Consider the following 24,434-nt stretch of genomic DNA (forward strand, 5'->3'; position numbering starts at 1 on the left):
AGTTACAGTAAATTTCTTAGAAAATCTTAATCTTGTCTCCAATATAATAAATGCTGGAAAACTAATAAATAATGCTTTTATAGGCTTTGAATGTGATTATGTTTTGAAAGCCAATGAAAGAATCATTCTAAGAATTGATTTAACAGATCTTTCAATGGAAGATCTTATGGAATCTACTCTGTATTCTAAGGTAAAAAATATATTACATTTTTATATTTAATATAATATAAAGTACAAGTGAATTTATTTTTGCAAACAAATATTAATATTTTTTATTTTATAAAATAAAAAGTTAAAATATAAGAAATAAAAACTACATTTATTATATGATATTTTATAAATTTATGATGATATTTTAATAAAAAACATATTTATCATAACTCATGTTTAAATTTATTGTTTGTATGTTTTGGAAAGGGAATGTGTAAATGTGTGTTTAACATTAATAACAGTATGTATATCAGTAAGTAATATATTTAAATATTAAGAAAGGACTTATATTAGTATTGATATTTTAAAATGAACAAAGTTAAGTTAAATATTTAAAATAATCTTAATTAAATTGCAGTATAGTTTAGTGGTAAGAACTAATTAACAAATGGCTATGAAAATTGATATTTATAAAGCTAAAAGATGTTTGATTTTTACTAGAGTTTTTGCAGTATTGTTAGTTTTGTATCATATACCATTAAATACATCACAATAAACAATCAGTTTATATATTTGGTTCTGTTCATTATCTGTGTTGTGATATACAGTAGAGTGTTGTTTATCCGAATCAATTGGGGACTGGGGTTGTTCGGATAACTTATTTTTCAGATAACCGATTATGTACGAAAAAATATATTAACTTATCCAATGTTGAAATTTTCTCCGTTGCGTGTCGCTTTGCATTAAATTTTCATCTATGTTAAGCCTAATGTAAACTTTTTAAAATAATAATCGTGGCTATTGTATCGTTAAAAATTATTTCTTTATTTTTTTACAAACAAAATAAATATATTGAAAAATATAAAAACTTTTTTGTTTGTAGACTTCTCCGTCAAACGTAAAGATAGAATTATAACAGATCAGATGGGCTAATTTAATGACTTGCTGGTGTAATGCTTGTTCTTGAGTCAAATTAAGCAAAAAGTCCCTAAGGGAGCAAAAAGCTGTAGGGAGCTCCACCGATGGGTACATAGATTTAAAGTCTAGCACGGTAATATATTGCGCCGTCGAAGACAAAACCCGAAGGAGGTGGATGAGCTCAACTGGGTTATCGATGGTATACGGGTAGCCCTTGAGGTGGGGAGAAAGTAGGTTGTGAATGGCTTTCTCCAATTTTCTTGTGGGAGCTCTGATTTTATCGACTATTGGACGTAATTGTTGGCCCATTTTGTGCGTTTTGGCAAATGCAAAAAGTCTTGGTGTATCCGGGGAATCGACTATTATGTTGCCCAATGCAAGGCGTTTTGCCAATTAGGAGTTTGCAAATCTCTTAACTTTATTTTGTATTTTGTCCACCACGTTCTCATTCTCTTTTTCGCATTGGGTGATATTGATGTATTCCTTTAAGCCTTGGCGGTAGGTGCTGCGTCTCATGAGGACTAACGTTTTAGATTTATCCGCCCTGGTGAGAATGATCCCGTTACGTTGCATCCACTCGCTCGTGCATCTAAGTTTATTTCTCAGCTCAGTGACCTCAGGTTGTTCTTTAGTTTTCTAATTCCCATCCAAGAGCGTCTAAGTGCCAACCTAAAAAGACGCTACCATAAGAAACTGAACTGGATACTAAGATTTCAAGTACCAGAAAGACGACAACACCCTACATTCCCATTCGTCATATGGGACAACGTTAAACCTCCTAAGTTCGTCATGGATGTATTGAAACATGGTCCGACCTTTGCACCTCTGCCTCCTATAAGCTGATATAAGGACCTCATTCCAGATTTGGAACTCCTAGTAAAAAGCCTACCAGATACACAAAAAGAGTACTACAGATGGTTAGCCACACTAAGAATGAAGAAAACTAAAGAACAACCTGAGGTCACTGAGCTGAGAAATAAACTTAGATGCACGAGCGAGTGGATGCAACGTAACAGGATCATTCTCACCAGGGCGGATAAATCTAAAACGTTAGTCCTCATGAGACGCAGCACCTACCGCCAAGGCTTAAAGGAATACATCAATATCACCCAATGCGAAAAGGAGAATGAGAACGTGGTGGACAAAATACAAAATAAAGTTAAGAGATTTGCAAATATAAAAACAAAAAAATTATGCTTTAGAAGTTAATCTAGTATCAAAAACGTTCGATTCAGCATGACACACAGTCCTCAGAAAAACACTACACAGAAGTGCCAGTGCTGCCAGCTAAAACACACACACCAACAAAAAAGTATTGGAGTAGCCCAAGATGTAGCCAAAGATTGCAGCGCCATAGCATTAGCAAAAATTTAAATTTGCCGACTGGAATTCTTTCGGATAACTGACATCTCGGATAACCGACTTTCAGATAAACGACGTTCTACTGTATTTCAGTATTATTAAAAGTAGTGTTCTATGTTTTCTTGTATGAAGAATTAGCTATTTTGATGCTTTTATCTGATTACACATTTTTTTCTTTTAACAATTCAAATTTATAGAGAAACAAATATAGTGAGATTGCAATTATGTTTCTTCAGTTTGTTTTGTTACAGAAGTGTTATGGCATTATATATATTCATAATAGATTATATATAATGCCATACTAGAGATGGGTAAATACTGTCTGCAAATGCAAATACTGAATGCTAGAAAGTATTCAAGTATTTGAGATCTCAGATATCCTGTTGATAAAAAATTTGAACACAAGATTAACTAACATTGTCTAAAAAATTCAGATTTCAGATAATCTTTGTGATATTGATCATGAAATGATTGAAACTTATAAATATGATATATAAATGACTTTTTATATTTATAATTCAAAACAACAAAGGAAAATCCAAATTATGTGATCCTGTTTTAATATAAATAATAAGCTTTTTCCTCCCATCCTTTTTACTTTTTCTAATCCAACATGGTCAAGAAAATAACTTGTTTTTTTTTTTTAGAATAGATTTCAAAATTAATTGAGAACTTAAAAGCTGTATTAAAATGTAAAAAAATCCTTTAATTGTTATAAGTTTGTTTTTTCTAATATTTAATATAAATAAATCCTATTTTAATAACAATATTTTGTATAATTAATGCAATGCCCAAAAAATAAACTATAGTTAAATTCAATTGCAAATAAATAATACAGTAACAGTGATTTTTGTAGATTAAGTTTGAATATTAAATTTTCATTATGTTTTACATTATATTCCTCATTTTAATATAATTGTCATTTTATTAAATAGATACTTTCGATAGAAGATGATAAAGTATTTGATTTCAAGGTAAGACTGGTTTTATGATATACAATACACAAAACTGATTATCTGTGTTAATTAGTGTATGGGTGTGCATGGAAAACCAGAAAACATGGATAATCCAAAATAGCTCTCAAAACTATAAAAAACTATTCAGAGGTTTTAACTGAATCCAAAGTTTTATAAGATAAAATGTATATTTAGTCAATAAACATAAAATGATATATCTTCTATTTTCAAAAATATTGTACAGAAATTTAAATTTTACATTTCTATGTATAATTCTTATATTTTCTTCCAAATTACTGTATTTTAAATTTTAGGATTAATAGGATATTTTTTCATATCTGCTGTTTATAGTACAGCTTTGCCTACTGCAAAATGATATTCCAGAGCTAATGACTCACCTTACTTCTGTCCATTAGAATTGACAGTTGAGGAAGGAAAGAAAAGCTGAATGTCACTTATAATATTCTGTCATTTTACAATAATTCTAATGTTTTGAATTATGCACAGATAATCTGCATGTGGATAATTGAGAGTTTGATATACAGTAGAGCATCGATTATCCGACCCCCTTATTAACCGTCACATCGGTTAATCAATCATTCTAATTGGCAAATTTCAAATTTCTGCTAGTGATGTGGCACTACAATATTTGGCTATGTCTTGGCTACTTTAATATTATTTTTGTTAAATTTTTGCGTGTTTTAGCTGGCAACACTGACTTGACCATAGAAGGGAGGCTAGTATTTAAATGAGACTTAATTTTCTAATTATGAGTGGTTGTTTGTTTCGTGAGCAATAAAATAATTTAAAAATAATTTTTAATGATATAATAGCGATGATTATTATTTTTAAAAAAAATTGTTAGGCTTAACATTGATGAAAATTCAATGCGAAGTTGGTTAACAGCAATATACTAATTACATGGGATATACTAATATACTATACTAATAATGTATTTTTTTTCATTCTTTTTGATTATCCGATTTTTTCAGTTATCTGACCAACCTGAGTCCCCAATTGAGTCGGATAATCGATGCTCTACTGTATTAAGTTTAAGTACATTTTATTGATGGAATAGAGTATGCATTTTAAAATATCTGAATTTAACAAACAGTAAATATTAAATGATAATTTTATTCCAATTTATTAAATTTGGTTGATCATAATAGAAAATATTTATTTATTTATTGTATGTCATATAAATTTATCAATTACAGTTAAGAATCATACATATAAAATATGCATAATTTTATTCATATATCTGTAGACTACTATGAAGTATTAAGCAATTTACTGTTAACAATGTTTCTCTATTGAATATTCATGACATTAACTTTTTAAATTCTTCTGATATGTAAGTTGGAACTTATGTATAATAAATTACACCATCCACACTTTTTCCAGTAGTAACACCTTAATATACGAATGTTTTAGGCCACATTTAGGGGCACACATCAAGTTTCAGTGTTAACCAAATTGGACGTATTGTAAAGTACTATATTATTTTTCTGACTTTTCCAACGATTATCAATACGACTGTGTTCTGGAAATAGCTGTTCCCTAACGGGTAATTTATGCGGATTCGCGTTAGTGTCTCAGGCCTGGACTTTAAGCGTGCACCGTATTAAATAATGACAAAGTTTGTCAAAAACAATCCAATATTTAATAAAATTTTAATAATAACTACATACAAAATTTAGTAAAAATCAAATAATTTATTCAATGAAAATCACTAAGAATCAACTCGACAAAACTCAAATCAATCTATTTTCTAACTTAATTCTATTCCCCTTTGGAATTCGACAAAATTTCAAAGACTTAACTTATATACAATAATTCTTATGAATTAAACATCCTAATCGTCACCTCAATATACTAGGAACCCTTTTCCTCAACTCTCAAGACTTTCTCTAATCTTCGATCCACAAATTGAATAACTTCAAAATCACCTTGGAACTATTTTATCCTATCGGACACCTCTCTCTCATTTGCTGCTACGAAGCTCACCACGCTCCTTGCTAATGGAAGCTCACCTCGTCCATCTTCACTTGAGGTTCGGTCTTTATAATGTGAGGTGACATCACAATTCTGAATGCAATCACTCCCCTCATTTACATACTTATTTGCTAACAATAAACTTTTTCTATTTGTCTGACAGCCTATTTTCTGACAATACTCGCTAATCTTTTACATCATTCTTTTTGACAATTTTTGGGATGTTTTATTCTTTTAAGGTTTAACGAGTTTTTAAGTTGTGCTTGTGGGGTCTCCCCCCCCCTTTCTTGGTGCGGACTTACTTTTTTCTGCTCGGGAGCACAAGTGTTTACGAGTTTTTCCTACGGTGCTTTTCTCTTGTCGGTGAGTTGGTTTCTCTTCTATTTTTAAGTTTCTAAGGTGAAGAAACCTTCATCCTAACAAAACATAAGCCCCAAACAAAAATATAATAAAAAGCAAAAATAAAAGTAAATAAAAATAACGCTCGGACTTGGTTTCTTACAGTGTATAACATCTTTAATGAATGTTCCAAACTTGTATTTCATTAGAGACATTTGATTTGGTTAATATTGAAACCTGATGCAGGCCAGTAGCCAAAAAATTTTTATATATTAAAATGTTGCTGCTGGAAAAGTGTGGATGGTGTGATTTATTATGATAATCTTTTATTTCTTAGTTATCTTTCTCCAGTCCAGATTTTTATTATTGATGTGAATTACTTTTAAAATGAACATTATGTGGACTGAGATTATATTTAAATTATAAACTATATGAATTTCATATTGCATTTTAATACATTATTTATCACATAGACTATATTAATCTAATCATCCATCATAATAACGCTGGTGTGAAAACTCAATAAAATAAATATGTAATTACTGAAAAAAACCAGCAATAATTCACTTCCAAACAAATGTTTTCTACTGTTTTCAATGGTCATCATCAGGTTCGATTCCAAGAGTTTGAAAAATTGAATGTTGAAGTTATGCGCATGCTCGATGTAAAGCCTTTAACAAAATTAGTCCTGTAACTGGTTTCCTTTTTAAAAAATTCTGATGTTTATATAAAATATGTAGGCACACATGCTGTATATCTATTGTACATCAAAATACGCCCTCCACGCAATTTTTTCAGTAATTACATATTTATTTTATTGACTATATTAATCTATATGTATATAAAACAGTTATTAATTTATTTTACTTCCTCAATAAATCTCTTTTTTACATTGTTGACTCTAGACACGAGTCAACAATATAAAAAAATAGTTTTATTTTTTTAAAAAAAAGAATATATTATTTCTTTTTCATTTGAATTTTACTTATTTTTCATAATGAATAACTGTAGAATGATTAGTAATATTAGTATTTTCCAGGTGTAAACTTGTTTGCTGTTATTTTTATTATTATTATTATTTCTTTAAATGCTTACAGAGAATTGTTTAAGGAAGATTCTTTAAACTGTATTCAAATCTATGTAACAATGTCACAAACAATGTACTGTTATCACTTGAAAAAAGTTTTGGGCAAAAGGTCCTGTGGCATATCTGACATTGCTTAAAGGTTTGTGAAATGGTCTGACACTAATTCATTGCTTGTTGGTTTTTCAACAAACCATGAAAGGATGATACAGTGAAGCATGCATTAAAACAGTGTTTCTCAACGGGGGCGATATCGCCCCCATGTGGGTGTTTTTCTATGTTGAGAGGGCGATTAGTAACAATTTATATTTTGGGGGGCGAAAAACAATTTTCTGAGCGATATAGTAAAACATTATATTAAGAATAATTAGATATTTTATTTGTTATATCATACAATAATTAAACAAATAACATTATACTAGTCACTAGTCTATTCAATGCAGTACAAATTAGGAGTTAGCCTTGTCCCTCGGCATCAGAATTTTGTAGTGAAGGGGGCGATACTATGTTGAAGGGGGCAACGATTAATTAGAGGTTGAGAAACACTGCATTAGAATAACATAGGTGTGTACACTTTAATCAGCTATAGTCAAATCCATGTTCTCTAGACAAAGTGATTTCTTTAAATGTCATGCAAAATATTATGTCATGGTGTATGGCACAAAATAATGTATGTCAAAATGCTCATGTCTCAGTTTACAAAAATTATATTTGCCATAGTTCATAATGAGGTAACAAAATGCTGTCTGAAATGTTGTTACATAGATATGAACATATATGTTTACAAGTATAAGATTTTTATGATTTTGCTTTCTTATGTGTCAATCCTTGATAACACACAAGTCCACTCATAGGCAGAGAATAACTACAATATGTAAGAAATATATTTAATAGAATAAAAATAAAATACAAAATTAGTATATTAATTCAGAAATCAATTATGGAGACCAGATTTCCATTTTTCTGAGATTTCAAAGAGCCACTTGTAGCACTCAGATATAAATTCAGAATTAGTGTTGCAATTTGAATGCAGAACAAAATTGATCTAGAGGAACAAAAATTTCACACTTCTGTGGCAGTAGATACAATATTGGAAATGATATTATGACATTCTCTAGTTATTTCATCTATCAATTCAGTGAGAGTTGGCTGATTCTGTTACACCACAGATTTTAAATGGGAAAAAATAAGAGGGGTAGTAAGATCAGAAGAGTGGGGTGGCCATTCCACAGAATCTTTTTGGCCAATCTATCTATTGGGAACTTCTTGTCAAAGTACTTGCACAACATTTTCACTAAAAAATGTGGGCTGATTATTTCATCCTCTTGTAGCCATCAGCCATATTGTAGTTTGTATATAGTTCACAATTCCTTATTTTATTTCTATTCTTATATTTTCTTTCTATTGCCTTCGAGAACTGTTCCATTCTGCATACGTTCGAATTTCGTATAACCGTAGCCTGATGAAGACCCAGATGGGGTCGAAAATGTTCGCTGGTGTGTAAACACATATCACTGGAGTTACAAAGGTTTTTTAAATGTGGTGAATTGTATTTCCTCCGGTGTTTACAAAGAGGTTCATTTCTTATTAGTTTTTAAGTCGGTTATCAAGGTTTTGTGTTATGTGCGCATATATTATATACTTGTATGAGAATAGGAGGCAACCTATTTCCCTGTGAGGATAATAGGGTAAAGAAATCTGTTAAGTTGGGATCTTTGTAACAAAACAAGAAAAAAGAACCCTGTTCAGAGAGCATTAAAGGAATATTCAATCATACACGCTTTTGTTCCTGTGTTCCTATTTGTAGTGTTTATTTGCAGACTTACAAATCTCTCATTACGAACAACCACACTCATATTCCAGCCCAGTCCATGATTCTACACAGGGGTCATTCTGCACATGGTCATCTTCATTTCACCAAAGATTACTATTTAACCAATAGGGCCTGTTAACCTGGCTACTCAAATAGAATGTTGCTTTCACTGTTAAAGATTGATGCATTGGCATGTGTCAGCATCCATTCACAAAATTTCATCCATCTCTTGGTGTTATCAGCATTCATGCAGTTCTTGAGCCAACTGCATTTTGTATGGTGAAAGCAATGCTGATGCAGAATGCACAACATGGAGGTTTTGCTTAATCCTGTTTCTTGACTTCAATTTGCTGGTTGATTTTCTTGGGACTGCTAAAAACCTTTGCCATAAACATCATGGACATCTCCTCCTCCTCCTCATCAGTTGCACTTTTGGTTGCCTGGTTTAAGTATGGTTGGCAAGTTTCAGTCTCCTTAAAAAAGTTTATCAGGTATTCAACAGCAGTGTGATTTACAGGCACTTGATATAGATGATACCAGTTAAACTCAGTGGCCATGGTGTAGTGTGTCACACCAGGTGTTCCAAACATGAACACCAGCTGTACTTGTTCCTCCAACATTAAATTATCACCCATCATTCATTTTGAAACAAATAAACAAAAAAAACCTTAAATATAGATAAAAATTAAACTATTATGGTGTGCAACTTATGAACCTCCCAGTACTTTAAATCCAACTTTCTATATTATCACTTTTTATTTAGAGACATGGTGAAAAAAGATATCTTGATGGGTTTTGACCAAATGTTACCTTAATTTGATTTTGACAAATGCTTTCAAGTCTTTTTCCTATAAATATCAACAACTCATAGCCTGAGTAGTAAATACATCACCAAACGATTGCCTAAATATCGGGCTATAATACGGCTAATTAAATGATTGGAATAAAGTAATTTGACACTAGAGGTAGACGTTAGGCGCCATCTCTTAAGTAAATTAATAATTAAATAAATAAATCAATAAATAAATTTAGAATCTTCTGGAATAAAAGAACTGGCCCGGGGCGGGACTCGAACCCGCAGCCTCCGCTTGCCGTGCGGCGCGCTTACCAGTTATGCTACCCAGACCCTCGAGCTAGTCTTCGCTTCCAGAAGTATATTAGATTTAGATATAACCTTACTTGGTTAAATACATTACTGACTGGGGACGACTCCTTCGCCCACAGCCATAACGGCACTCAGCCAGCTAACGCAACACCCGGCGAGGTATATATATATATATAAATATCAACCACTCATAGCGGAGGCTGCGGGTTCGAGTCCCACCCCGGGCCAGTTCTTTTATTCCAGAAGATTCTAAATTTATTTATTGATTTATTTATTTAATTATTAATTTACTTAAGAGATGGCGCCTAACGTCTACCTCTAGTGTCAAATTACTTTATTCCAATCATTTAATTAGCCGTATTATAGCCTGATATTTAGGCGATCGTTTGGTGATGTCTTTTTCCTAGTTGTCTTGATTGACATTTGGGAAGGGTGACTCTTACCTTTAGGATTTATTGTGGTTTTTATAAGGATTTGACTGATATTGCTTATTAGAATCTATGAGGAATGCATTGATGGTGGCTTTAACTATTTGAAAGATCCTGCACAATTTTTTAAAATAAAAGTGTTTATTTTCATTTGGTATATTTACACTACTTTGAGTAGATGCTCTTCTAATAGGATTTCTAATACTCCTTTCAAAGCATCCTTACTGTCAGTAACAATATAGAGTCCTATCTACATTATAAAAAAAATCTCCCACTTGCTTAGGAGTGATTTCTTTCACTTGTTGGCAACTGGAATGTGTAGATATTGAGGTCTTTTGTGTTATTTGCATATGGTGCCAAGTTTTACAAAATCCTTTTAAAATATAAAATTTTTATTATTATATAATTTACTTAATTAATATTCAGAATTTAATATTTGAAGTATATTTTTCTTTTATTAATTGGCAATCTATAATTAGTATGTCAAAGTATTATTGGTAAATTATAAAGGCTAAAATTGTGTTAAGTAATTCATGATCACATAAATGAATATTTATTATAATTCTAGATATTTTAGATATGAAAATTACATATTTATAATGTGTATTTGCGTTTAGTAATAAATACATTTTATCATTTTTAGTATGTTAAACATAGTCCACATCATAATGAAGTTGGAAATGATGAAACTGTTTCTCCATTAGTGGCTAATGGTACTCTGCGCATTCGAATAGGAAGAATTCAAGTTGTATTTTTATACAGATTTTTTGCTGAAGTACAGGTATAGTATACTACAGATTTTTTTATTTTTAAGTAGTATGTATATTATTCAACTATTATAATTATTTTAATATTAACTGTGTATATTGAATACTAAAATCTGATTTTTTTTCCTAATAACTATTATGATAATGACTATTCAAATGACTATCCAAATAACTATTATAATTATGATAATTGATATAAAATTCAAGGATTATGCATATTATACGATATAATTAATTTGTAAGGTTTTACTGTAATTAGTTTTAAAATAATAAAAAATAAAACATCAGAGCCTAATTTGTTCTCTGTTAATTGTACAAATTTATAGCAAAAGATTCTGATGAATTGTGAGGGCTCCACAAAAAAATCTTTTTTGCTTAAGGACTCCATTTTACCAAGAAATTTGGAAAATGCTGATTTAAGTTATTTAAAATTAGAAATAAAGTATGTGGGGATTGAGATTGAGGGAAGTTGCTGTTTAATAATTATGAATTATTTTATAACTTTCAAGTTAGAAGAAAGTAGTAAAATAAATTTTAATCTTAATTCTTTAAACACAAAAGTCAGCCAAAATTGGATTAATATGTTAGAAATGAAATTGGCTGATGGAAAAGTTGTTTGACTAGTTTTTCTACACAACCTTGTAGCCTGAGGGGTAAAAACAATTTAGTCTGCAAATACATAGAAAGAAGAAATTTTCAGAGCTTAAAGATTTATTTTTCTAAACAGTAACAGCAATTTCTAAGAGTAATTGAATAAACAAAACAGAATTCCAGCATACTGAAACTCTGCACAAAACTGACCAGGGTCAAGACATAACTGCAGAACATGCCTTGTTATGCCTTGTTGTTATCTTGTAAGCTTGAAACTGGAAATGGTCCTGATTTCTGGATTTTCCAGTTTTCTGGACACAGGCTAAATATGTACTGTACTTAAAATATAAAATAAGCAATGGAAAATAAAGATTGAAACTGTTTTTAAGACACCATATGCCATCACTCACACTTGAATTGGCATTCTGTGATGACTACACAACAGGAAAAAAAGTGGCTATATAGCAAACTACAACAATACTACAGTCTGCCAAACTCAAAATTAGTCAGTTTCAAAAATAGCCAGTTTTCTGGTAATTCTATTTTTGTGAAAGCCATATATTTGGTCTGACACTGTATTACATCATTATTATTAAGTTATTATTATTATTTATATTTTCAATATTTAATGGAACTTAGATGACTCTGTCTCAAATATATCATTTTTACAATTTACTTATTTTATAAATATATTTACAATGAATTGCTAATGGAAATAAAATGAAAGAAATGGGAAAAAAAGAAAAAATTGAATGTCAGACCATGCCTTTTAAATAACCTACTGAATAAATGGCATGTTTTCAATGGCAACTTTGGAGGTAAAGGATGTATAGTGGTGCAGATTATGCAATCTTTTTATTTTCATTTTAGCATTTTCTGTTACTAAATGTTAATGTAGGTTATACACTACTATTGGTAGGTTATACACTGCAGGAAACTACTATAATTTAAAATGTTTCTAATGGCATGGAGCCATTTATTAGATTTTAATCATTGTAATTTGAAAATATTTAAATGTTTCTTTTGCAGAGATTTTTTGAACCTTTTATTCAACCAGAATTTACATCAATGGCTAAAAAGTCTGCAGAAAATGCATTACAGGAACAAGTAATAATTTAAATAAAATGTTTTAAAATTCTGTATTCAAAGTTTTCTACAAAAATTAAAATTTAATGGACATAATTACTTTAATAGGTACTAGAATATAAAAAGAGTGGTTTAAGATTGCAGTTATCAATTGATATCCATGCCCCAACTGTTTTACTTCCTCAAAAGTCAAGTTCACCTAATTTACTTCTTTTGAATTTGGGAGATTTGAGTATAGAAAACTTTTTTAAAGAAGTTCAGATAGCTAACAATCAATATTTTATTGACAATATTCTTTTTAGATTAAACTCTTTACAAATGTCAAGGTAAGTTGCTATTTTGATTATTATTAATTACCATATTTACTCGTGTATAAGACAATCTCGCATATAGGATGAGGTGTGACTTTAGAGATCAAAATAAAGAAAATTAAATTTATTAATACAATTCTATTTTATTTCGTTTAATCACAAATAAAATATTATCAAATGCATGTACTGTATAAAGGCAAACAACCATGTTTGCCTTAATACGTGATGAATGTAAAAAAAACTGAAACAATTATAATGTGCATAACCAGAAAAAATTTATTTTTAATGATTGAGAATGTTCATTAAAAATAACGATTTAACTAATATGAAATAACTACATTTATAATCATTGCTAGGTGACCTGTATTTTATTAATAATTTTGTAAATAACAAGGAACCATTTTCTGTGGATGAATGAGATGCAATGCAGTTTTAATTGATGGACATAGGATTAAACCAATAAACAAAGGGGGGTGTGTCTTAATTTAAGATAAATAGACTGTAGACCTATAATGGCAGATGAACTATACATGGTTTTCAGAAATTATTGCAAAAACATTGGGTTTTAGACCAAATAATCACAGATATTAAAAAATAATAATAATTTTATTTGGAACTGGGGTACAAGGAGTGGCACCAGTTCAATGCACTTGAAAGGAAGACAAAGACTATGTGGAGGATGTGCTGAAGTGTTTCCAGATTTGCCACTATGCAAAGAATCCTTTGCTCGCATGTATAGGACGACCTAGGTTTTCGAAGCAATGAAAAATGATTGAAAACCTTGTCTTATAAGTGAGTAAATTTGGTATGTTATATATATTTGTTATGGCAGAAGCTCCATATTTGTATAATACATTCTTTCTCTATTAATTTCACATATTTAATCACTTGTCGCACGAGTGTTTTTAAAGGAATCTTTAATTAAACATAAAAAATACTTAAAACTGAAAAAAAACGAAAGAAATGCGTTAATTTTGAAGAAAAAGCTTCAAATTTTATTTTCCTTTGTCTTGCCTTTCTGTGAAATTTGACACTGATGAGTCATTGTTTACACAGCTGGATGATCTTGAGAACAGCTGGAGTCGGATTTCCCGGGACATTCTCATAGAAGTCTCGGGAGGCGATGGGTTTATAGTAGGGTGAATACTAGTTGGCCGTATATTTTAAAATATTTTTAAAAAATTAAAATTTTTATTGCGATTTCCAACCTAATTTCCCCCTAATTAATTAAATTTATATATAATAAAATCTATTAATTAAAAAAATTAAAAAACTATTGGAGGTCGTTTTTGACATCAGAAAGCAGCTTTAAATAACTTTACCAAAGTCAAATCTGAGCACTACAACTTTAGAATGATTAATTAATTTTGATAAAAAAATCCCATTAAAAAACAATTAAGCCTTAGTCAAGCCTTATCAAAGGCTAATTAAAATCGCGATAAAATTTTTTGCGCGGGTAAAAATTTTTGAAAAAATTTGGAGACTTAAAAAACATTCCAAAAATCAAAAAAAAAAAAAAATTGGGGGGCCAAAAGGACCGCGTTTTATGTAATGCTATGTAACTTGCCCAAGTTAACTAGGGACCGGACGACAAGGGGTTTAAAGTTCAATATTTGTAGTAATTTTTCAAATTATGAAGCTGAAATTTTCTGATTTGCAAAAGTTTATTGTTGTTTATTATAGTTTATTGTGTATATTGAAATTTAATAAAATCTCAAATATGTAAATCATAATATTAAATTTTAGAAGAGTATGTTTTAATATGTTGATTATTAATTTTAAGTTAAAAATTAATAAAGTAAAAATTTATTTTAATTTCAAATTCACTATTTTGTTAATTGCTTTCTGTACATGTTCTTATTAAATTCCAAAAAATTTTTTTATGCTTTTTACTTTATATTAGTTTTATTATGTTTTAAATTTATTTATACTTTTTTATGTTTGATTATTTCTGGTCTTTCATATAATTGAGAAAAGACTGTTATCAGTCAATGTAAAATTTTAACAATGGGAGACAATTTGTAAAAAAGTTGTCTTAGGAAATTAATTGATATTTGTGTAATATACTGAACTATAAATATAATTAATTTTTTAATGAGGTAGAGTGTTGCAAATTATCATAATTACACTGCAGTCAGTTCAAGTACCAAGGACAAAGAAAATTTAACAGTTCCTTGTCTAAAGCAGAATTAAATAATAAATCACTATTTTATTTCATATAACAGTTTAATAACAGTTTAAATTTCAGAGCTATTATTCTTTTGGATGGAAATATGGAAAACCAAGAGGCAATTTTAGAACCAATGAAATTACGTTTGGATATAAAAAGATCTTTACCTCCTTATCATAGGGATATATTATTTTATGACATAAGAGGTAGTATGGACATTATAAAAGTAAGTATTATAAATAAATATTTGAAGTTGTAATAATAACATATATTTTACAAATGAAAATTTTCATTCATTTGATAACTTTATTGATTGAAGCAAAAATCATATACATCTTTATTTTGGAAAAATTTGTTGAAGATACTGCCACAAAAATTTAATTTTTTCTATACAGTAGAATTACATTTTAATGGATCACTTAGGCTGCTGAAAATCATCCATTGTTCTGAGAATCTGTTATATTGCAAATAATGGATTTCCTGTACACCCAGAAAAAATATTCAAAAAATTTTCCATGTTTTAACCCTCTACATATAAGAAATACCTGTAATTGAAATTATTCAGTGGGAATCTCTATTCTTTGTTTTATAGAAAGATGTATGTTACAAGAGAATATGCTATGCCATACATTTCTATGACAAAACTGATGGAAACTGTACAGTATATACTGTAAGCACAAAAAGAGAGAAATTATGTATGCTTATTAGCACTTCACTTGATTTCATGATTTGTTAAAAAACTCACTCATCTTGGTTTGTTTTGATGCCACTTTTCTGTCTATTGAACAGTACCGGATTAAGCCTCTAACAGGCCCTAGACAAAATTTAAATTGGGGCCCCATTTAAATAACTTGTTTGTAAAGAAATCGTAAATAATGTTACTTAAAATTTTTACTAATAATAGAGAATACAAAATATAATAATAATTGTATAATAAAAGAGTTTCTTATATAATGAAAAATATATATAATTATGGTCATTTAAAAAATTTAAATTTTTTGTTTTTTGATTTTCATTTCAGAAAATTGATCAATAATATCTTTGCAACCTAGCCATTTGAGAGTATCTTTTTCTATAGCAAGCATTGCTAAAGACATTAGCTTTTCCTGTCCTATTGAATTTCTTAATTAATTTTTAACTCACTTTAAAACAGAGAAAGATCTCTCTCCTTTTGCATTACTTACAGGCATAGTTAAGTAAATTCTTAACAATATTTCGGTATTAGGAAAATAAAATGGAATGTTGCTATTTTTTATAAACTGGTACATAACATTTGGGCTTTGCAAATTTTGTTTTCTCACCAACAGAATAAATTGTGTCAGCTCATAGTCTACTTCTTCAACATCAACGTTATTAAAGTACACATTTTTTATTTCACTTGTATAATCCAAAGTATTCTTTAAATCTTCAAATTTTCTAAAAAAATTGAAATATTTTGTTAATTTCTTGATATTTTTTTTGTATTTCATATGACTTTTGCTACAAATTTTGTCACAAATAACATAGAATGAAACATTCTATGTTATTTGTGACAAAATTTGTACAATTTGAAAAAATTTTTACAATTTGAAAAAATTGTACAAACAGGCTTCAATTTGAAAAAATTGTACACCTATAAATTTCCACTATCATCTGGCTGTCTGTCCTTCTTTAATCTACAGAACAGAGTTAGATATATGAAAATCAAGACCAGATATGGAAAGCTTAGGGGCAGGAAGCTCCAATTAACTATATATGAACTTTCAGTCTAGACCAGAAGTCATGTGATTTCAATTCAAAAATTTTCTCCTGAATGGAGTTGCATAGATGATTTATTTTAAAACCTGCTGATCAGTTAAATTGTTATCTTCATCTGTTTCATTTTCTTCAAAAAATTGCTTCTGCTTTCTAGGTCTTTCTTCAATATTAGCATCAAATTTGATGTTGGATATTGTCAAATAAATGTAAAAATGTTTATGTTATTTGTTACAATAACAACTGTAGTTGCAAATGGACAAACAATGAACAGTGAATATACATGTACAGTATGCATATTTGGAGTTATCATGTATACATAGCTCATGTGCACTATACACTGGTGCAGTATGTAGCACAGAATCCGATTTTATTACTTTATCAATTATTATGACATTTATACTTTATCAATTACTATGACATTTGTAATATGAATTTATTAGGATAACAAAAATATTCTGTATTATTAAAGATTTATTTTAAAAATATTTTTTTATTTTTTTAAAATTTATTATTATTTATTTTTCGTTAAATTCATTATTATTGTAATTCGGAAGAGCTGGGTTCTTCTGAATTACAGGCCCTAGACATTTGTCTTATTTGTCTATTGGTTAATCTGGCACTGCTACTGAATACAACTGCTTGATATTAGCAATGTCATGTCATCCTGTTTGTTTATGCTGAAATTCATGAGGAAGGTCTTTGTGATTTGAAAAGACTCAATGGCCTTGTTAAATTTCAGTACTACACTTGAATCAGCATCAGAATGTTTACTAGGCTACTCCACAATTATATCAGGCTGCTAACATTCTTCATAAAATTCTTAAATTATACAGTACATTTCCCAGATAAAAAGTTTATCATGCTCTATAAATTCTATTTAAACTCTCAAACTTTATAAATTCCTCTATTATTCTCTCAAACTCTATAAATTCCTGGAAACACCCAAATATTAACTAAAACATAAAGTTTTCAATAGATGGGATAGAAAAAATTTGTTATTTCAAGTTATGGATATGCTAAAAGGAGGTAAAATTACATTAATTTGGCAGGATCTAGGAAAAAAAATCCATTATTCTGAGAAATCCGTTGTTCCATGATTTGTTAAAACGAGATTCTACTGTATATTAATATAGTGTAGACATTTTAAAATGCATATATACCTCTCCTTACGTCGATAAGTGGTTCCAGGAGAGGCGACTTAAGTTGAAAAACAACATAAGTTGAATTTACTTGTCACTAGGCTAAACTACAAATAACCATTCCAAGTTCAGTATTTTATTTATAAATGCATTTTTAATAATATATGATTAATAAGAATCTATTTTAAGCTTACAAACAAAAATTTTAGTTTTTAATATAGTACAGAAAAAAAGTAATCTAAATTTATGAATACATGTACAGGTATGTATGTACTTGTAAATATACATGTTTACAATTTGGCAATGTTTACAGTACATCATGGACTGTATTTGTCAATGTGGTTTGCTCTAAGACATTATAAAATAAGATGATTTTGTAAGGTTAAATAACAAATACAGTTATTAAAATTATTTTGCGATAGTAAAAAGTAAACTAATTTATGTTAAATTTACCAATATCAAGTGGTGCTGACAATGATGCTAAACAGTAGATATTGGAACTACTGTGGAAAATGCCAATATCGAGCTCTTAAAGACCGCTAAATAAGACGACAACACAGAGTCACAGATGTTTTCATATTTTGTTCTCTACGATTTATGATGATTATATTAACATTTACTGTAAATGTATTTTAATATGATTTTGTGCACTTTTAACACTTTTCTAGTGATATTATGATTTCAATATTTGACAGATATAAAGTCAAATAAAATGACTTAAACTTGATTTTTATTTTTCCATATATTTTTTTGACAAACAACGTATAATCAAGAACGATGAAACTCAAGGTATACCTGTATAGGTATTATGTTATTAATAATAATTGTATTTTGCTTATACAATGACAAATATTAAGTGATAATTTAGTTAAACAATGGGCAATTATTTATTGTGACATTATCACAATGCTGGGCTGTAATTTTTAATCATATTTTAAATTTATTTCATTTAAAATATATGTTCTCCATCTCAAATTAGTAGTGACTTGCCCCTGTACTTCAAACTTTTCCTTTAACAATAGAGTTCTGCCAGTCATCTATTAACTACTTTCAGGGGAAAAGTTTTGAATTGAAATAACATGACTTCCAGTTTGCATCAGAAGTCTGTATATAGTTAATTGGCGCCTACTTCCCCTAAAGTTTCCATAACTGGTCTCAGATTTCATCTTTCTAACTCCGTTCTCGAGATTAAGGAAAGACAAACAGATAGATGATGACAGTTGCAATTTATAGGTGTACAATTTTTTGAAATTGTAGTTCAATAATAATATAGTGTTCTGCAAAGCTCAGTTATTTAGAAATACAAAATTGAGCTGAGATATTGACAGGTAAACTATAGGCTGGACTGAGCTGAGCAGAAGTGTGTTGCAGCAAAGTCCATTTTTGAAATTAAATTGCATCTATAATAATAACAGATAGGCTATGTAGTATATTGGATATGTTTTCATATATCTGTTATTAAAATGACAGCATTCAAATAAAAACTACTTGAGCATTAAGAAATTGAACTATAAACAATTTTTTAGATTAAGAGAGTTACTAAAAGTAATGAAGGGTAATATTTTAAAATTATCATTTTAAAATATTACCCTTCATTACTTTTAGTAATTCTTTAGCTAAACATGTGTGGTACAGTTCAGTTAATTCAAAGTGGATGGGACCAAGACTATCTCAAATTACAAAAACTTGGAATATACAGAATAACAGAAAAATCAGAAGAGACAAGAGAAAAAAAATGCATATTATGCATTGTTTTTTCTTTATGTTATTATATAAAGAATAAATATTATATAAATTCAAAAATTATGCAATAAATTGGATGTACTTTAACGAATAAAAAAAATTGTCAAAAATCTCTAAAGCTACCTATAGATGGGAAAGTGAGTCATTTTTACCTGATTGGACTGAGGTTGAAGCAGGTTTTTATAATTTTATTTTTATATACATACTAAACATATTCATTGTGATACAGAACAATATGGAATAGCTTTATTGTAGTGATATTGTGTTGTAGCAGTAGCAGCAGCAAAAGCAGCAATTGAAATAAAATGGTTATAGATTGTGTAAGCAAAAGCTCTTAGCTGGATTCCAGCTAAGAGCTGGGCTGATCATAAAAATTTTGAGCTCTAGCTCAGCTCAGCTTATTTGGTAGAAATCTGATAATAATTGATATTAATGAGTTTTAAATTGTTTTGAAAACAATTTAAAGGGTACCAGACGAAAAAAAAAAAACAAGTCAATGTGCGTTTATTATACAAATTTTGAGGGGCAGATTACAGATTCCCGCTTGTTGGAAAGTACAAGACGTAGTTACAACCACTCTCCACTTCTTGTCTCTTCTGACAAAAATGGTAAATTGCAGATATACTTAAAAACTAAACTATAACTAATTATGACTAAGATTGAGAAGAGAAGAATGATAAGAATAAGAATCAGAATGGGAAGGTCCGGTACCTTCCCATTCGTATTTTAGATGTAAATTGTTGGGCAATCATCGATGCTATGCTTTGTTTCATGTTGGTCAGTTAGATTTGCCCAATCCATTGTCATCAACAATTATATGATATCTTTGTTGGAATTGATGTTACAGGAAGGCTCCTCACACATAGATAAAGGTTCTTTCACTTATTAATCTAGTAACTGGGTTACAATACTGTACATGTTTCCTTACACGTGGTCCTAAGTTTGGTACACTTTGCACTTGGAGAAAGTCCAACCTTACTTGCTAGTTCCAGTATTTTACTAATTTGTAACTTCTTGTTACAGTCCTATTTGGGCAGTTGTTCCTACTAATACTTATAGACCTTAGTCAAGATCTCTCCTCAGTTGTGATCTGATGTTCACACTCTTTGACAACCAAATCCCTGACTCTTTCTCTTGTGATTCCTTCATGTGGGACCCATTATTCACCCCTTTTTTCTTGTGTTAATCAGGACTCACCAAAGGTCTGTGCCACATGACAGGAAAGGCATAAAGTAGAAGTGAGATGAATTTTAGGAAAGGGAAAATGAGCTCTTATACTATATACAATCATATATAAAATATAAATATGGAAGACAGCCACAATAATATATATGATTAAGTCTAACCACATGCAATACATGAACTACAGTTAACATGCTTCACAAAGGCCTAACTAAATATCAAGGTGAAATATGTTTAAAAGTAGTAAGTTTAATGAAAAATTTTAAATACATCAAATTTAGATCTAAATTTCTTTCAGTTTCTTCACATGCTAGCAAAGAGTATCCACCATTTTTCTAATTGATATAGGACTATGTGACTAGGGTGAATATCAATGTAAACTCTTATTAGCTACATTTTGACAGAAAATTTTGTTTTCAGCATTTATTAGGTCAATAATTGTTTCTGGATTAATGAATGGTTTAGTTTTCTTACTAAACAGATATATCAACTTAAAAATTTAAAAATATTGCCAAGTTTCATTCATTTTGAAGTTAGATTTTAACTTTTTAAGAAAATATTTGTTATAAATATTATTATATTAAGAAGAAATTTGAAGCCTTTAAATTCAATATTTAAACTGATATATTTCATTTAAATATTGAATTTTTATTACTGTATTTACTTGTGTATAAGAAAACCTTGCATATAAGGCGAGGTGTGACTTTAAAGATCAAAATAAAGAAACTTAGATTTATCAATACATTTCTATTTCGTTTAATTACAAATAAAATATCAAATGCACATAATTGCATGCATTGTTCTGCAAAAAGTACTAGCATTATAAACTTTAAGGAAAATCTTGTAAAATCAACAACATAATTTGTTTATGTAAAGCTGGACAATTGGGAATTTTTTTTTGCCAATTCTTAACAGTCGAATCCACTCTCTGTTGATTACACTTATAAGTTTCTCTAAATTCTGATTTCTGAATAATCATCATTGGTGTAGCCAGAATTTTGTTATGGGGAGCCTAGTAGCTGCCAGCCTGACACAAAATTGAATTATTTCAAATTATTCTAAAATATCACTTAGATTTATGTCAGTAAATATGATCTACACGCGAAGAATTTGTCATCTTACTAATTGTATTTTTTTTAAAAAATAATTTGTAGTTTTGAACTGAAGAGGGACTTAAAATACATATAAGTCCGAAATGCAATAAAAGAAGCATCTAACCTGAAAGCTGTATTGATAGTCTACCGAACTGAATTGATCGGATTAAAGAGACACATTCACAACACAACAATTTCAAATTATTGTTCATTAAAATGAAACTTCCATAAGAATCGACAATAACTTAACACACATATAATATGAAACTTACTTTAATCATATGTTCTCATAACATTAATATCAAACTCTAGCAATGCCTTAAACAAAAATTAACCAATCAATTATTTTTTTTACCATTCTTTAATATAGTTCACCATCTTTAATCTAGATATAGACCAGGGATGACCAACAGTTTTTCCCCTGGGCTGAATTGGAAAGAAAACTTTTTTCACTGGCGGAACCAAAGGCGGCCCTATCAAGATTTTCAGGTGATGCGATATCTTATTGTGGTGTCACCCCGTAGAGACTAGACTGTACATAGAGATTACAGATACACTTTTCACATTGGGCACAGATAGCTGTTGACTTTTTTTTTAGGGGTCAGAATTTCTCAACTTTCTACCACTTCACACTGTGAGGATATAAGGAATTATCACAGATCCATTTGACCAATTATTTGAAGTCCAATATTCAAAGATTAGTCACAGGACGCATAAATTCATTAAGTGGGCCATATGTTGGCTATGTCTGATCTAGACTTTCAGTGAGTACACTATACCCAATTAAATTAGCTTCAGCTTTTTATTTCTTTTTGCAAATTGGCTCAACACTTTTTGGATTTTCTGGGGAGGGGCACCAGGTTAACTGGGGGGGCTGTGCTCACTCATGCCCCTTCCTGGCTACGCCTATGATAATCATCTCTTTTCATGTGGGAATGGATTAAAACTTATATTGGGCTTCCATGTGATTTTGGAATTTCAATTTGGAATTTAATTCAAATGCTTCACTTTTCCTATTGTTATTCATATTTACTCCTAACAATACACAAGAACAATCCAAACAACCCAGATAAAATAATTTTGTTTTTAAACACAGGGCAGTGAATATCCAGTAAAAAATGTGAATACACGGTTCACAAAAATTATTGCAAAAATGCATAGAGTCCTTTGCTCGTGTGTATAGTGTGACCTAGATTTTTGAAACAGTGAAAAATGAATAAAAACCTCGTCTTAAATGCAAGTAAATATGGTATATATAAAATTTTGATATTGCTGTTGTATGGGTAATATTAAGATAAGTTCATTGTAATGTTGATATTAAGTATGATATTTAGCATACGTGGGGGGACCCAAAAATAACCGGAGTTTTTGTATAAAAACTTTATTTATTAACTTTTTTACAAAATTCCTTCAGTCACCTTCAAAGTACTCTCCATTAGATGCGATTCACTTGTCAAGTCTTTTTCCCCACTGTTTGAAGCATCGCTGGAACTCTTCAACCTTGATATCGTCCAGTGTCCTTAGGGAAGCTGTTTTTATCGCCTCCACATTATCAAAATTCTTCCCTTTTATATTTTTCTTCATTCTTGGAAACAGAAAAAAGTCGCATGGGGCTAGGTCTTGTGAATACGGAGGGTGGGGAACGACAGGCCATCCCCGAGAGGCCAAATAGTGGGTCACTCATAAGGCCAAGTGCGCGGGGGCATTGTTATGATGAAAGAACCAGTCACCTGATCACCAAAGTTCTGGGTGTTTTCTTCGCACATCCTCTCACAGACGTCTTAAAAAGTTTTTTGGTAGATCTTTTCAACGTTTTCATCGTTTCGAGATGTTGAAGGATGCCAAGAACTTCGCAGGCGGAACAAAATAACAGTAAGAGAAATACAACACTACACTCAAACGTAAACCTACAAACTGATGCCATCTGCACAGCTGTTTCATGAAAGTCTCTACTAAACTCATCTAATGGGAGAACTCTCTACTACGTCTACAAATAGCAGTGTGCTCTCAGTTTGGTTTTTTTTGGGTCTCCCCTTGTATATGCTTCAGTATGCTAAATGTGAAGTTGACACAAAGTGAGTTAATCTTTGTAAATTTATGTAGTAAATGAATACACTATTACATTGATAATATTTTTTGTTAAATTTTTATGGTTATGGCAAAAAATATTTTGAAATGAACAAAATAACTTTATTGTTATTAAACATTAGATTTTAAATTCATTTAACACTTTTATTCATTATTTTTATTTATTTTTAAGATGTCAATTGGACAAAGGGATCTCAGTACTTTGATTGCTGTTTATAATGAAAACTTTTCTGAAGGTGATTTACCAGAAACGTATAAAATATGTAAGTATAAAAATTTTTTTATAATTTTTCAAATCCAAAAAAAAATCTTTTATGTCTTTTAAAATCTTTTAAAAAAGATTTTAGAAGACATACATATACCTTGTCTAATTTAT

At 29.7% G+C, this 24,434-nt stretch overlaps 1 protein-coding gene across 1 annotated transcript in view; it reads left to right on the forward strand.

Moving 5' to 3' along the window:
- The window catches only part of LOC111640746 (vacuolar protein sorting-associated protein 13A-like), a 188,095-nt gene that overhangs the window by 62,455 nt on the left and 101,206 nt on the right, over positions 1-24,434 (forward strand). The window contains exons 17-23 of the mRNA XM_023386792.1: positions 84-190; positions 3,366-3,404; positions 10,794-10,931; positions 12,538-12,615; positions 12,703-12,920; positions 15,154-15,301; positions 24,231-24,321. Coding sequence (XP_023242560.1) covers positions 84-190; positions 3,366-3,404; positions 10,794-10,931; positions 12,538-12,615; positions 12,703-12,920; positions 15,154-15,301; positions 24,231-24,321 — 819 coding nt within the window. The remainder of the gene's footprint in view (positions 1-83; positions 191-3,365; positions 3,405-10,793; positions 10,932-12,537; positions 12,616-12,702; positions 12,921-15,153; positions 15,302-24,230; positions 24,322-24,434) is intronic.

Source organism: Centruroides sculpturatus, unplaced genomic scaffold, assembly GCF_000671375.1.
Source record: "Centruroides sculpturatus isolate CEXI.00-Female unplaced genomic scaffold, Cexi_2.0 scaffold1447, whole genome shotgun sequence".
Taxonomy (NCBI): Eukaryota; Metazoa; Arthropoda; class Arachnida; order Scorpiones; family Buthidae; genus Centruroides; species Centruroides sculpturatus.